General features: G+C 40.7%; 1 protein-coding gene across 2 annotated transcripts; it reads right to left on the bottom strand.

Moving 5' to 3' along the window:
- Positions 1–274: 274 nt before the first annotated feature.
- kank2 (KN motif and ankyrin repeat domains 2) lies at positions 275–16806 on the bottom strand. Of its 2 annotated transcripts, none has more exons than XM_041973136.1 (13): positions 16683–16806; positions 10836–10925; positions 7928–8004; positions 5805–7163; positions 5325–5525; positions 5122–5230; positions 4276–4923; positions 4099–4186; positions 3544–3763; positions 3104–3246; positions 2700–2900; positions 2519–2617; positions 275–2021 (listed from the first exon to the last, which is right to left on the bottom strand). In XM_041973136.1, the coding sequence occupies exons 3-13, from the start codon at positions 7962–7964 to the stop codon at positions 1965–1967; spliced, it is 3162 nt and encodes a 1053-aa protein (XP_041829070.1). In that variant the 5' UTR covers positions 7965–8004; positions 10836–10925; positions 16683–16806; the 3' UTR covers positions 275–1964. The 2 variants fall into 2 exon arrangements, with proteins under 2 accessions (XP_041829070.1, XP_041829080.1); XM_041973146.1 differs by lacking the exon at positions 16683–16806 and adding an exon at positions 11176–11288.
- Between the last annotated feature and the right edge of the window lie 266 nt (positions 16807–17072).

Below are 17072 nucleotides of genomic sequence, written 5' to 3'. Positions count from 1 at the left end.
TCTATTTATTTATTTTATCTATATAAAAATTTAATGCTCATATGAAAAATGCATCATTACAGGAAAATGCTTCTTCTAAAGCAACTTTGCACCACTGTTGGTATGTTGATACTGAATTAAACTCCTGCAGCTGATTGTTGTGGGACGCCCTCTAGTGTAGCTTCTATAGTACGCACCACTCAGTGACCTTAAAGTGGTTTTAATGGACTCATCTGACAAATCTGTAAGAACACAAATGCGAAAATTATCATTCTGAATAAATGAAAAAAGAAACTTGTGGTCCACATTTATTAATTCTTTTTCAAAATGCACAAATTAGAAGAGACACAGTCTAGAATTTTACATAAACCATCAGATATCAAACTAGCTGTGTGATTACATAAGTGAGATTAAAAAATTCTACATGTATAAAAAGATAGGTACTTAAATAAAAAAAAAAATTATAAAGTTTAAAAATTTAATCACTCAACATAATTATGAAAATTGTGAAAAAATCTTTAAAAAGTAATAGAAATTTTGACATCAATAGCCTATGAACTTTTGTTCAAAGATTTCGGTTTTAGGCATGATAATTACAAGTTAATACTAACATATATTATTTCAATATTCATATCTTACATGGAGCATGCTTTAAAATCCAAATCTCTCACTTTCTGGTTTCCCAACAAATCTTCCCAGTTTCACCAGTGCTTTCAGTTATTCATCAGTGAAGTCCTCTTAGATCTTATAGCACACAATACACACAGATAAACTGCGATCCTTTCTAAACACCAACCTAAATACCCTCAGATGTTACCACCCCAGTTCAATTCCAAAAAGGTTGGGACACTAATTTGTGAATAAAAAAAAAACAAAATGCAATCAGCTAATCAGCTAATCTTAGAAACAGCTTTTTTATTCAAAACATAGAAAACGGGTCAAATATTACAAATGAGACCATATATTTGTCATGAGTTAAATTGTCTCATTTTTTGCATTTGATGTTTTAAATGTTCTACCGGGAATGAAATGACTGTTTCTAAGATTTGCAAATTACTGCATTTAGTTTTTATTTACATGTAATACAGTGTCCAGATGTTTTTGGGTTCGGGGTGTAGATAAATATAAAAAGCACAGTACCGAATCATTAACCTCATATGTAACCTCTTTCCTCCTTCATAATGAAAAAAAACCAGTGTTAATGTTTATTGTCTCAGAGTTGATGGAAGAGATATATCTATTGGCAGAGTTTGTGAAACAAAGCCAACACTTTAAATCAAAGTTTGTCTTCTGGTAACAAGTCAACTCCTGGTTGGGAAATAAAATAATGATCCTGGTAGGTCCTGAATTGAGTCAGAATAAAAATGTGTCAATACAAAAATACTCTGGCATAAATCAGTTTTGTGTAAAAATATTGATGTATGGTTGAGGTGGTGTGTTTTGTGTTATTATTTAGTAGCACCAATGACTAGTTGATGCAAGGACACTTATCTAACAGGGGTGGCTTTTGTTATTCCAAATGGCAGTAATGGTCACACACAATAATTATACTTTGTAACAGCTATTGTACAGATTACAACAAACACACTTAGCCCTATTAAAAACTAATATGAGACTGATGTGGAGTAAAAAAAAACAGGAAAAAGGTGTATAATAATGAACTGCATAATGAAATTTGGTAAAACACTTCTAACTTGTAACAGACAGTGCAGACAACTAAACGTTTGCATGGCAAGACAGATGATTAACAACTGCAACACCTTCACTTCATCTTTCTACATACGTTCAATCACTGCTGAGGTTACAAAAAGACAACTGTGTACAAAAAAAAACTTATGGTGAGGATGGTGCAATCTGTCATGCCATTATCTGCACATTATAATGTACCTAAATCATTCAGGGTGAAAGACTCAGACAAACTCATTGTTTTTCTAAATTACATGGATGAAGAAACATCTGTGGAATAGCTGCGTAGCTGGAGTTGTTTATTTTGGTTCAACAGCAGGAAGGGAGGAACCCAAGAGAGGAGACTTCGGAGAAACCTGGAAAAAATGAATAAAAAAAGAAATAAAATAAAACTGTTCCTAACTTTGAAGCTTAGAGGTTACAGCCACAACATCAAGCTTACTGGAAGATAAAGTGAGAGACACACCTCGTCTTATTACATTCTGAATTCATATGGAAGTTACTTTGTTATCCTGCTTTCCCCAACAAAACAGTAGTGGGTTCCACAAAATGCATTATGGATTAAGTTTGATTAATACTAGCTGCTTAAGATTCTTATAATAACAGAATCTTATATATCTTGTAATAATAAATAAAACAGCAAAGCATTAGAATACTAAATGGGTCACTGCAATAGTAATGGCCGAGGGTTCAAATCATTAGGACCATCCTTACAACAATTAAAGCTAGGTCAAGAAACATCTCTTAATTACTGCAACGTTGCAACTTTGCAATGTTTGTTGTTTTCCATGAATTGCTAAATGTTGCAGCTAAGGCTTAACTCTGAAGATTGTGTAAGCATTTCAATACTTACAGGGGAAGGAGGCTTTGCAAAGTTGAGGTGAGCATACAGGAGTACAGCAATGTCATTCTGACTGGCCTCCAGGGCAATGGATAAAGCAGTGCTGCCATCCTGTTTGACAAAACAAAATCCTTCTGGTGAGATGGTGGATTTGGAGTGGATGTGTGGAAAAAAAGGGAACAAAGACGCTTACATTATCAGTGAGTGTGGCATCACAGCCTGGGATGGACAGTAGTTGACGAACAATGTCCACATGACCGTGTTCGCAGGCACACATGAGTGCAGTGGAGCCATCGTCATCACGGATGTTAACCTGAGCTCCGCAGGACAGCAGCGCCCGCACCATGTCCCCTCGACCGTGACTCACTGCCAGCATCAGCGCCGTCTGGCCAGCCTACAAACACAGATTATTCAGAGTTCACTCTGATTTCTTCAGTGTGTACCCAAGTTGCTGCTGCCGAGTTTCCCTTTGTGTTCAAGCTACGCTAGCACTTTTTAAGAAAACGTGTAATTCTGAAAAGCATCTGGAAATAATATACAGCTTGGATGGTGGACGGTGGAGATGCAGTGAAATCTAATGAGCAGTAGAGGGCGCACCTGGCTGGCCTTGGCGTTGACATCCCCTGTGCGAAGCAGCTGCAGGACGGTCTGAAGGTCGCTGTCAGAGTGGAAGGCAGCGAGAGCCGTCAGCATGATGGCCGTGTAGCCTGCCTTGTTTTGCTTGTCAGCATTGCATAGGCCTGTCAGGTAAAGATGGAAATCAGTATGACAGGTGATCCAACAGCCCAAACATGGACATGTATGGGACAGATCTATTTTAAGGCTTGTTTGACGCTGAGTGATACAGGACATGACACAGACTACAAATCAATTAGAAGAAAATCACAATTTTAAACCTAATTTGAACAGATTAATATTTCTAAATTATACTGTTAAGTGATGACATTTGATTTTGAATGGAAATAAAAGTAATTTTCCTTTACTTCACATGTCCTTTCTCATACATAAAAACGCAAAATATATATGCAAAAGCTCACCAGTGTCCAGCAGAAGTTTCACCACGGGGAAGTTGGAGTGAGAGACGGTGTAGTGAAGCGCTGTGTTCCCGTTGCCATCTGCCATGTTGATCACAAACTCCAGCAGCTGAGGGGAGATTGAGGCGAAGGTGTCCATATAGGCCTTGACAACAGCTGTGTCGGCTGTTTTGTGACAGGACACTCGCAGCCATTCCTGCAGCACAGTGGTGTAGGCTGCCCTCTGAGATCAGACACAATGAGGATGTTTAGAGCAAATAAACACTTGACACACAAGCACTTGTTGGAGATCAAACCACTAAAGAAGTACACAGAAAATGTGGTTTGCTCTTTCAGAAAAGGAAGAATGTCTAATAATTGTAGAAAAAATAGTTTAGAATTGTGTTGTAAGTTGTTCTATTTGATATTTTTTAAATATAACTCATTTTATATAAAGAATGGGTCAAATGTTATATAACAGCAGCATTCTTTAGTTGTTACAGTGAGAAAACCGTTTCAAATTTGACATTTTTGGATTTCCCAGAAAGAAGTAATGAGTAAATTAAATTCAACACGTACTGCTCCTTGGTGGCTGAAGGCATTGGGTTCCCCCAGGGCTTTCTGCAGGGCATACAAGGCTAAAATCAAGCTTTCACTCAGCTCCAGTCTATAAAAGACATAAAGACAACATTAGCAATGGGTGCTCATAGATTTAATCTTCAATTCCAGATTGTCTGTAATTTTACGTATGTTTACCTGACTTGTTTTGAAGATACTGTTGCAGTGTCAGTTGCAATACTCTCAGCTGCTGGCTTGGACTGTGACTGACTCTGGGTTGCAGATGTCACTGACTGGATGGTGTGCTGCTGCTTGATAACCTCAGTGGTCTTAGTGACACATGCTGATGAAGAACAGGTATCTGAAGACTTGATGGAGTTTTGCCCAGGAGTGAATTCAGTGATTTTTGAAGAGGATGAAGTAGATGTGATCTCCTGGGTTAGGGTGTGCTTTTCTGATAATTGGTCCACAGTCTCTTCAGAAGCAGAATCCTTGGCTGGACATGGAGGAGCTGATGTAGAATCTGGTGCTGATTGCTGTGAGGCACATTTTTGTGCAACAGAGTCTGTTGCTGGTGACAAAGGAGCTTTGTCAGACAGTCTTGTGTCTGCAGTTGCAGGCTGGCTGGGACTCTGCTGCAACTCTGTGACAGCTGGTAGTTTGACTGCAGTTTGTTGAGGTACGCTGGTGCTTTCTTCTTGTGGTTGTGAAGTCTTGTTATGGGTTATTTGCTGGTGCTGGTTGTTAGTGTCTGGTAGTTTTTCTCTGGCTTCATGGTATTCACTGGAGTCACTCCCCTCATCTGAGCTCTCACTGCTGCTATCATCCGATGAAGTGGACTCATAGCTGTAAGAAAAGGGACTTCTCACTAATTCACAGCTCAGAATATTTGCAACTATTAATATTGTTAATATCAAATACTGACTTTATTTTTTCTTACTTGTCTTTCTATGTTGTATCCCACTGTATAGCCTTGGCTCCAATAGCCGCAGTGCTCAGTGGAAATAAATTATTGACTGCAGATCTACAGTAAGAGGCACTTACCCTCCATTGACTCCAATGAACTGTAGGTTTTTCTTTGTAGTGGGAGAACCTGGTTCACCTTCTGCTTTCCGCTTCATAATTGATCTCAGAGAAGACTGAGGAGATGAGGCTAGAAGAAAAGATTCCATCAGTTAACCATACAACAGGAATATAACATGGTCAAAAGAAGTTAGCATGTTGATGAAGGAGTTCAGTCCATATACCTGCTTTAGATGAACCCTCTTGCGACTGGACATAGTCATTGGTTGTATATGCTTCTTCTTTAGGATGCACTAAACCAGTCTGATTACCGGATGTTACAGCAACTGCTGGATTAGACACAGGTACTGAGGTGGACAGCCCGCTTCTCAGGACATCTCGTACCTGCTTGGAGCTGACTGCAATTGGCAATTCAAGGGGAGCCTCTGAAAAACGAAGAGAAATTTTTAAAACCTTTTCTTTTATATTTGATCTTATATGTTTTATTTGCATTTTTTTACATTTTTGAGAAGGAAAGCAACAAAGTAAATGCTACAGTAAACATATTCTAATGCAATCCAGTACAATAGCAGTGAATTAAATGTCAAACACTCATTAAATACTAAACTTTTCAAGTTTCACAAGTTATTGTGTTTGATTGCATATACAGTTAATAAACTGGTCACTCAGTTTCTTTTGGCGTACAATACCAAGTGAAGTCAGACCTTCAGTTTGTCCTTTGTGGTGACTCTCAGCGACCCCACTCACTGGTTGAGGAGGTGGAGAACTGCAGGTTTCCGCCCGGAGCCGCGTGCCCACCTCCACCACAGTAGGCTTCTCTAGTGTGTACACCTGGATCCCCACAGTTCTCTTTTCCCTCTGTTGTGGCTGCTGCGTGAAGCTGACCAGTGTGTGCAGACTGCAGCCTTGTGGTTCTTGCCAGCCCATGCTAGTTGCCATTACTGGATGCTCTGCCTGAGGGGTCTTCTGTACAGCTGCAACTTGCTGCTGTGCAGCCTGCAGCTCCTGCATTGTCCTCTTTAACTTGCCCTCAAGATGACCTACATGATCTCTGAGAGCTTCTGTCTCAGGCTTCAGGCCCAGATCCTTTTCTCGAACCCAAACCCCAACATGACGAGTGCCCCTAATGTCTTCTGGTCCCACTCCGATCGTGCGAAGTTCCCGCTTTACATCTGGTCGCGCGCCACCCACAATCACTGTGTCTTCAATCTCACACCCTGAGTCTTGCTTGGAGCCTTCAGGTGTGGTTGGAGACATTGGCCCTGGTGTCTTGTTATTCTTAGCTCCATTGCTCACCTCTTCCTCTGGGATATCAATGTAGAGCTCCCCACGGGGACGACCTCGGCTGAAACCCAGAGTGTGCCCAAGGAATTTCTGGCTCTTGAGTTGGACACTGAGCTGCCTTTTCTCCTCCTGCAACACAGAGATTTTAACCTGGAGCACAGGGATGGTCTTCACCTGCTCCTCAAGCTCCTTTATTTTCCTGAGAGCCGCAGCCATCTGCTCCCTGACATGTTGCAAGTGGGCAGGGGTTGGAGTCACTGGGGTAGACAGGCCGGAGCTCATGGGAGTAAAGGATCCACCTCCACCCTGTGCCCGGTTGAAGCTGTGTGCACTGCTGAGGGAGGTGTTAGAACCTGCTACACTGCTATGCATGCTGCCCAGGTTGGAAAATCTTCGCCCCTCTTTTTCCTCCTCTAGCTTCCTGCGAGCGTCTAAAAGCGTTTTTTCTACCCGAGCAGTACTAAAGCTAGGCCTCTGTGATGTGTGGTAGCCTGGAGCACAGTAGGAATAGGAGGAATGCCGGCTGTCCATACTGGCATTTGAGCACAGAGACTCAGTGGAGGTCCACCAGGAGCCAGCGTAGCCATAGCCACGAGGCAGGGAGCCATAGCGTGGCCGGCGTTGGATAGGCACCTTCTTAATAGTGTTCCCCTTTTCAATGTCGTTAACATATTTGAGGAAGTCTAGGTCCAGACGGTAGCCATAGGGGGTCTCCACTGAGTAGGGTGCCTCCTGTTCTTTGGTGTGCAGAGAAGGAGGAGCAGGCGGGTTGAGTTTCCCTGTAGGGGAAGGAAATCAACTTTAAACAAACGGAAATCTGTGTCTAATCTTGAGCTCAGACTTTAGAAAAAAAGCATTATTTCTGGAATACTGTGTATTTATGTTTGTGCTCTAAAACTATTCCCAAACAAGGTACAAAGTGAAATGGTGTATTGGCTCCAACGCCAGGTTAGGTCTCCAACCTAAATACTTAAATAAGTATAATTTATTAATGTTTCTATAATAGCCATATTCTAAGGAAAAAACTTAATTATTTGAGAGGCTTTTGGATTTCTGTTAACAGGCATATTTTCAAGTTATTCCTTCTATTCAAATCAGGGGTACAGTGTTTTGTTTGATAACTGAATCAAACAAAACAGTTAATGGGTTGATGCTACACTGGTTTAGCTCCACTGTCCACAACAAACTTGTATCTGGTCATTCAGTCAGATAGCAATGCCTTTTTATTTTATTATAAGAAGCTGCAATAGTCTCTGATGGAAAATAAGTGTGGAAAAAGAAATTAAAAGGCTTCTGCAATAAATATTTACAAATAAATCGGAAGTTGGCCAGAGAGATATGTTATCAAGAAAAAAAAGTCTTCATATATTTACTTGTTTTGTTTATTTATCTAATTTTTTCAGTCATGTTTATTCTTTTCACCACTACTTATATATTTTTATTTACATTGATTAGATGATATTATTATCATTATAACATCGTGACTTTATATTTATAAACTGTAAAAAATAAATAAATAAATAAATAAATATACAGACAGCACCTGGGAAGCTGGGGTCCATGTGCAGCACCTGAGCCATAATGAACCTGTGGCTGCTTTTCAATCACATAAACTCTCACCTGTGGGAAAACAGACAAGCTGAAATTACAATAGAGCATATTGAATAGAAACACAGACTAATGAAATGGAATGATATGCAAATATCTGACATAAAACACAACCTAACAAGAGTTGTGTTTACAAAGAGCCTGCCCTTTCCTGTATATGGTTTGAGTCCTGGCCAAAACTTATTTCCATTTTTGGCCATATTGTTCTTTCTGCATGATGGTGAGGGATAGCTTTACTGCTTCTTTCACTACATCACCCTCTTGCCTCCATGCCTGATTTAAGCTGTTCGTTTTTTGGAGCACAATTGTGTATTTGCTTCTGTTCATAGCATTCGGAGAAGAGAGGGGAAAGTTTCCTGGCAGCTGATTCCAGGACAGAGATTTGCCAGTTACGACCTTATTAGGAATCATCTGTGCGCACTAACCTCGCCTCACAATTTCGGGTTTGCACACAGTCTCTGCTCCTGCTTTCTCTAGTTTCTTTGTTTTGTTTTGTTTTTTAAATATCACCTACCACAAGTTTCTTTTTTTTTATTTGTCATTGCTTTATGCTTTTCTGCCCCTGTCTCCCTCTCTTTAATGTCAGCTGATGATCAGGAGGTTTAATCTGGTCACTTTTCTCTTTTTTCCACTGCCAAAAACAAAAAGAACAGTGACTTGCTGAAACTTATTTCAATGTCCTTTTCACTCCAAAATTAAAAGAGTTTGATTTCTATAAACAAAATATTGTTTTTTTCTTTCACAGAAAGCAACACACTGCCAGCAACCATTTAGAGATTCCCCCCACCCCCCCTCCCTCCAAGCCAGTTTCAAAGAGTTTGTGTCTGCTTGGAAAAGATTAACTTTCTAGGTCATCACTTTGTGGGAACAGGGAATGAAATGTTTAAGCCACCCACAGTATTAGTCCGTTGAACATCTTTAAATTATTGAGGCTTTAGGAAGCTAATATGAAAAGTTTCTTTCTTAAGGCACACTCAGTAGGATTCAGTTTAAGGCCATTTCGTTTTTTTGCTCCCTCTCATGTCTTGTGACCCTCAGTTGTGCTCACTCAATTGTAAAAAGTAGGGCACTTGGAAACACTGACTAAATTGACTTGGTATTTCTGAAGTGCTGTAGTCAGTTAAATTTCTTGGTGTGATTCCCCTTATCTGTATCCTTTCATCACCTTTCCATGTCAAGATGACCACACCCAATAGAGCCATGTTAATTTTGTATGCATTCGCATACAGACCCTTTTTAATGGTAGGAGTTTAAAGCACTTCTCATTCAACAGTGTTAAGAAGGAATCACATTGGCTAATTTAATTTGATGGGGCACCAACAATAAGCCAACTATCTTTCAGCTAACACATGAGGAATTTTTCAGATGGCCCAGATATAAATTAAAAGAGCCTTCATACATACTGTATGAAGGCTGTGGAGAAAAAAATTAACTGAAAAAATCCTTCTTTCATTAAAGATAAGATGTTCTTACTGAACTTGAATACTATCATGAAACATTACAAGGCAGAGTTTTGGCTTGCTGCCTTCATCTTTCATTTTGAGAGTGTTTATCGCAAATGTAGGTGTCAAACTGATTATGTGTTGCAGTGTCAGTATGACAAAATGTGTGAGAAAGTAAGAGCAGGACACAAGAGTGTCTGGAAGTGAGACGCTGTGTGACAGTATGTGGGCAGGAGGGTGGAGGACAGCACTGACAGGGGACAGTTGATGAGATATAATTAGAGCCGGCAGTTTAAGTAACTAAACAACCCAGCTAGACATGAAGGATGATGTTGTCCACTCAATGTCCCATGAATCCAAAATGCAGTGTTTCTTTTTTAACCTTAAATTCATATCTTAACATTTTTTATTGGTCAGTGTTTCAAATCAGTTTTTCTGGGAGCCATTCCTCCCACATAACCTCCCCCCCTAAAAATACCGATGCCATCATGCTTTCACATCTGCTTTTCAATCCGTAGCAAACTGGGTGTTTCAGACGTGTTAGTATGTATGAACTCCCCCGTGTGTCTGAGAATGGCCAGGGTGGAGTGGCTGACCTTCTTTCCTCTCCTTAGGCTCTAAAACAGACTTCCTTTGAGATGAGATCTGAACAGAAACCAGTGTTTACTCTTCCTCTGCACCATACTGCAATTCTTCTGGTGACTCTTCCTGGCCAGTCTAATCCAGGACAAATGCTTTGCCCCCCAAATTACCCCTACCCCACACACATACACACACACACTTCTTATACAACTGCATACCATGCTAAAGGAAGCTAAACCATGGTCTACTCCCTCCTTTCCCTGCTATTAAGATTAAGCCAACCCTCGGGGGGCAAGATGCAGGTCATCCAGCACAAAATACATGTCTGTGGTATGTCCTGTAAGATGTCACGAGAATAAATGCATTATGCTGTGACTTCATCACCCTGCTGCATAAATAGTTTTTTGTGCATCCAGGTTTATTTATTTATGTTCAAACTCTTACATCACATCTGAGGGCTTTACAACTGGGTTTGATTTACATCATGTATAAACATCCTTGTCTCTTTGGTGTGTCAGAGGATTGAGACCACCCTGATAAGTCATTTGAAATACCAGGCCATATACTGAGTTCACTTCTCCTAAATTTATCAGACTCATTACTTCCATTCATTAAGTCATCTTATTATTATTGCCATTACAAAGGATTAAAGCTCAGTATTGCTAAGTAAGAAATACAACTGTTTCCAACAGCCTGGAAAAATCTTTATGGATTTTTCCACTGCCTTACAGACTCTCAGGCTTTGTTGATGGCTACTTTGCAAAAGCTTGGGAATGGTTTGTGAATTAGGAAAGAAGGGATTTAGTTTCTGCCTCATACCAGCTGCTTGCACTGCGAGGATGGGATGTCTCCTCCCCAGGCTCCTTCCTCTCCTTTACTATACTGTACTTGCCTTCTTACAGTCAGCACCTGTGGGGGAAAAAAAAGAATAAAGGAAACTTGAACTTTGGCTGTCACTGCCTTACTGTAGCAATTTGAGGCCTAGAAAAATGAAAACAAAGACGATATCTGGACTCAGTCATCAAGATACATCAGTTAAACCTCATTAAAAGGTGTACAGCTCTGTTGACACACAGATAAAAATGGACTTACAACAGGTTGCAAAACAGTGGCCCCTGCAAGACTATAAACACAGGTTGCAAAGCTAGAAAAAACATACCAAAGCATTCCAGTGGTTTTGACTGACAAGCCGGATGTGAAGAATATACCCTCATGAGATGCCAGTTGCTCTGACATTGTGGATGAAGGCTGATCCATGTTCCTCTCCCAGCTTACTGAAACACTTTCACCCACCCCCCTTCCCTCACTTTGGCTCAGGGCACTCTAATCAATTCAAGGCCGGGAGCGGGAGTTTTTCTGCCATGTGACTGGGTAATGTGCTGTTTTCTAACTTGTGTGACTAAAACTCCTAAATCCAGTTGCACAGACACACACCCTCCATGTTGGTGGGAACCGCCATCACCTGCACAGACGCAGGCTGATTTCATGAGCACTGCCTTCATGGAAAAAACAGACTTAAGTACTGTGTGAGTGTCCATTGGTTAAGCTGCATGACAGTGTCTGCTGATTCTCATACTTTGGCAGCTCAGCGTAAGGCTCCTTCGTAAGAGTGGTCGACATTTTGTCTGAAGGCTGCACAAGCTGAAAATCACTGATGGGTGACCTTTGCATAAAATCATAACATGACTTGCTGTTGTTCAGTCCATTGTTTCATAATGTTGTCATGCCAGTACAACAGAGGGTGGAAGGTTGGTGGGAGAAACAGATCTTTTGGACTGGAGCGACAGCCAAATTACAAAGAGCCATTCATTGAGCTCCAAGCTCCACAGCTGGTTTTAATAGAAAGCAAGGAGGGGCATCTCAGAAACAGAGAGACTGAGAGGAACAGTGTGTGTATGTGCGGCAAGGAAATTTGCCTCAAAACAAACAAACGGTTGATGAGGTGCTGTTACGGACCCACACACTGACAGACAGCAAGAAAAAAGCATGATGTCCACTAAATCACTGATGTCTACATCTAGAGAGACCCCAAACTCAACAAGTGGGAAAAGATTATATATCATATAGTCCGATATGATTGTAGGAGCTTCTACAGTGTATCAACACAAAAGATTTCTCTCAAACTAAAAGAAGAAAGACAAAACCATTGAATGCTGATAGCTGTAAACACTGTGTTGGCACAGATGGTGAATACTTCTGTAAGATAAATACCAAACGCAACAGAGGAGACTAACTAAACTCCCATCGCCTCCCACACAACACATGAAAACACACAGATCTCAATACATCAACACTGTCTGAGTTCTAAAGACCCCCACAGATCAGCAAACACAGCTTAAGCTGATTTATTCTGGTAAGGGCACAAATTATATGAAGGTCAAATGATTTAATCGTTTTTAATTTGTCTACAAAACTTTGGCAACAGCCTTCTGACAAAATCTCACTTTTCTTGTGATAGTTTGGTGCAGAAACGCTCTCATTCCCTCAGTGCTGTCAGTTTATAAACCTCTATCATCATACCAACCTAATTGATGTTGCACAACAGAGATGATAGCTTGAGATCTGATGAGGAAAGGGTTACAGGAAAAGGGTTTTCATCTCTGTATTCCCCATGGACACAAAGACAACACAGTCACTTCCTCCCAGCCCAGGAGTAAAAGTAACAAGACGGACAGCTCACAATGAGAAGGAGAAAAAGGAGAAGCGGTAGGAGAGGGAGAAAGCGGAGGAGAGCAGTACCGTTAATGTATATGAGGTAAAGTGGGAAAAAAACAGTGGGAATGTGAAGGAAGAAAGGCAGAACTGCAAGAGGAGGGGGAAAAATGAAGAAATGCTGTAGGATTTTTAGATGGAAACTTCTCAAATGAGAACAAACAAGTTCTCAAGTTTGAACTTTAGTCTGCTGCTCTTAATGGTGGAATAACATCAGAAGATCACAAAGACAGCTACAAGTGCTCCTCAATGAGTAAATAAAGTTTTAGAGGAAAGTTTCTCATTGTCTGACAAGGGCCCCACCTAGAAGATTACTATCATTCATATAATCCATCCTCCCAAAATAGACAGACAATAGAGAATTCTTTAACAAATAGCACTTAGTCAAACTAAGAAAAAAACCCATTGTTGCTTTAGTTGTCCCCCATCAGACTAACAGGCAACAAAAAAGAAGATTCCTTCTGCCTTATGCAAAGGTCATTCAAGAAGACAAAGTTGCTGAGATATCTCTTTAGATTTCAGTGTCTCCATCCTTTCTATGCAACACAGAAGGCTTCGTTCAACCGACTTCTCCTGACTGAATAACAAATCAGAAAAAATTACAACAAATCTTTTTGTTGTTACCAAGCATGATGTTACTGAACAAAATACGTCACAGCTTGACAGAAAGAGCCCTCGCCATGTGCACTGGAGCCAGATGAGGTCATATTAACATGGTAATACAGTGTGTTCCAACACTTCTGGAGGGACCACTTCTGTGGTTTTTGACTAATGTGGGCTTTTAAATTCAGGACAGTGAAATCATTACCCGATGGGATGTCACCTCTGCCCTTTTGCAAAAAGCCCTGTTTTTCACATTAAAGAGTGGTGGTGTGGTGAAGCAGACGCTGCTGGGCTGGAACAGTCTGGTGGTAGCTAGAGTAAGGCCAAAAGGAGGGGCTGGCCAGCTCACATTACTCCTGGAACAGGAGCAGAGTAAACACCCGCCAGTCTGCTATTGGTCATTGTGCTGACCTTCAACAGGAAACTGAGCAAGGGTGGAGCTGAGCGGCACCGGGAAAAAGACACACTGGCAAAAAAAACGTATTTCAGAGAAAATTCCTGAGCAGTTGTGGAGGTGGAGATTAAGACTGATGGCGAGCAGAGAGGCAAAGTGCTTCTCTGTTTGGAAGAAAATGTAATATCTGGAGGGGAGGATGATAAAGACCAGGCGAGAGTCAAACTTGGGGAGAACAAATCAGGGTACTGTTGGGGTTAAAAGCTCATGCCAGTGTGTGTTTTGGTATACAGTTGACAGCGCAATAAAGCGGAGGAAGTATAGTCTCTCTGTGGTGGTAATACAGTTAAGTGGTTAACTCTCAGAGATTTGATCAATTACTTCCTGATATGAACGACCTGTTGATACAAAATACTCTGTGGACACAAATACATCAAAATGGGACAAGAAAACTCACCCTCATTGACTACTCCAACATGTTTATGTAATTTATTGGACAGAACAGTCCATTTGGCTTTTCTTAAAAGAGGATCAGTCAGATTATTCATGAAGATAATGAATTCTGTAAGACTTTAAAAGCCAGATTTTGACCATATGTTCACAATAGTCACTACACTGGTTTTGGTAATGAACAGTGATAAGTAGGAGTTTTAACTTGCTGTGTTTGCCTCATCAGGCAGGCATTACCAAGGTAATATTGGGTCTTACAGTTATCCCCAGCTTATAAGCTTACCCATCTCTTGCACAAAACGTCTTGTCTAAATGCCCTAGAACTATGCAGTGATAGTAATAATGACTTACAAAGACTGCTTTGGGTAAAAGAAACAGCAAACGAATAGGGTTCTTGTTAATTTCTGATTTGGATAGTTTATCTGAAGGCATAATAAAAAAAAACAAAAACAACTTGGCCCATAAACAACATAACAAGACCTTATATTACAAATATTCCTCATTGCAAGGGATGGAAAATACACAGTAATAATGATGTATTTTGCTTTAACAGAACAGTTAATTGATTAGGCAGTAAAACCTTTCAGAAGAGATAATCTGTTGTAGACCAAAGACAGTGACAGACTGTCTGATGAAGGTTTAGGGTGTAATTTCATTAGCCTCACTAAACCATTTAAGTGCCCGGCGTGTGGCCCATGTGTGCAAATGGGGTTTATAGCCCTGCATTCCACCCCAGCACCCCTGGGCCCGAACGCAATGATGAGACAATCACATTCCAGCCCAGCCAAGAAAAATGCAGAGGGAAACTCCAGCAGCACACAGACCTGACCATAGGACTCTCAAATTGCAGTTTTGGGGACTCCCAGAGTTGTCTGATGTGAATTCCTCAGGGGTCCCTCTATACACCAGGAATAGACCGTTTTCACATAACTCACAAGCTCTTATAATATATTCAGATGACACCTTATTTGGTTTACTATATATCTAGACAGTGCATCCCTTCAAGAGCTATAATGTTCCATTTTTGTTTAAGCCACAACTGAAAACAATAGATTCAACAATAGACTTAGTGCTTTGGAATATTAAGACAATATATGGGAGTACATCAGAGTAATAAACAACTACCCCTGTTCATGTGACCACACAGGGATCAGCATGCAGCTGCTACAAGATATTCCCAGTTAGGTGATTTAATACATCCAGAAAGCCATTATACAACAGCAGGACAGTGGCGTATTGTATGATGCAGTGTAACAGGCTGATGACTACACCCCCACATCCTGCCAAGTTCTGCATGTCCTCCATGAAAACAGCATCTGACATGTTTACTTACCAATCTAGCAAATATGTCACATAAAAATATAGAATACTGATTCTTAAACAAATAATGCTATTAATATAATGTATAATAAGATTTAGCATAGGCATTCTATTAAGATTTTACAAATCTGTTTGTATGAGAAATTGGTGGGGAAAAAAAGTAAAATCTACTTTGTTTACACTCCACCTGCCCTGCTGACATTCACCTCCTTCCTCCTTCAGACTTCATCCTCCCCTTGGTGAAGACTGACCTACTACAGCCGGCGAGAGCAGCAAATTTGAGGCAAGAAGCGCAAAGAAAAACATCTGGAAGTAATGAAAACTCGCAGGATGCCTGGGACCCACCCTCTCCCAAGAGTCCTTACTAGCTTAATTGAGTTTTTCAGTTTTTAATCTAATTAAAGATGTTGGGATATTGCAACATACCATGCATTAGGCATGATGAGGGGAAAAAGTTAACTAACAATGAATAAACAAACCAAAATCTCTTTCCGTTTAGGACAGTTAAGAAACGGATAATTTAAGAAAAAAAGAAAAAAAAGGTGCGTCGCATTGCTCAAACTAAAGACAAAAGTTGAAGTGGGGAAAAGAAGTCCTCCTCATGAGCGCTATGAAAATGACCTAACACAGCCCATGTAATGAATTTTACAATGGTGGGCTACTAATGCACAGCTTTTCCAACGACAAGACACATAAATCCCAAGAAATGTGTCCACCATGAACTCGCGTTACAATAAAAACAGGCGTACTTTCAGATAATGTAGAAATGATATAATGCAGAAGTGGGCTATTATTAAAGATAATTTTCTTTTGGTTAGAGGCGCTTCACGCGACCGTGAAGACCCTCCGATGATGCTCTAAACAAAAAGGCACGCACTGAAGGAGCGACCACGAGACTCACCAACACATTCCTTTAAAGGTTCACAAACGCTATAGCGATATTACGAAACCCAGTTTGTCTCAACATTTATGAATAATTATAAACGTGTAACTGCATCTGGGGTGGTTTTGGGGTACCATGGACCCGTTACTTCGGAGAAATAGGACCGGCGGAAAGGGCAAGACCGACGCTTCACAAAAGAAGTCTCAGGAAGGCGCGTCGTGTGAAGCGCTTTAAAACACAGTCTGACAAAGACAGACAAAATATTTTTCAAACTGAGGAAATATAACTTAAGTGCTGCTCTTACCTGCCTTCAGGAAATCCTTTCAGCCTTCTCGGCCCAGGAGCGCTCACTGTCGGAGACAAAAACACCGCAGCCAAGATGCTCCGGGCCCCCTCCCGCTACTCTTAAAGGGCCAGCAGTCACCAGGAAACAAACACAGGGGCTTGTGTCTTGTACCACTGTCAGAGTCGTCTGCAATTACCTGAAAGACCCTCGAATGGTCATTCTGTTGTTTTATTAGTTTATTGTCAGGGAGGCATTAGCAGGCAGTCTGCAAAATAGTGATAGATTTAATTTCTCAACAAACAAACGCAAAGTTGTTGTGTAATTTAGTAATGGGTAAGATAAGGACCCTCTGTTTTAATCCATTCTATTCTAAGGGGAAAAAAAGTTTTCTGTCGGTATTAATACTAT

The sequence above is a fragment of the Melanotaenia boesemani genome, chromosome 2 (genome assembly GCF_017639745.1).
Source record: "Melanotaenia boesemani isolate fMelBoe1 chromosome 2, fMelBoe1.pri, whole genome shotgun sequence".
NCBI lineage: Eukaryota > Metazoa > Chordata > Actinopteri > Atheriniformes > Melanotaeniidae > Melanotaenia > Melanotaenia boesemani.
The sequence above is the reverse complement of the archived record's forward strand: the minus strand, read 5'-3'. Positions and strand labels throughout refer to the sequence as shown.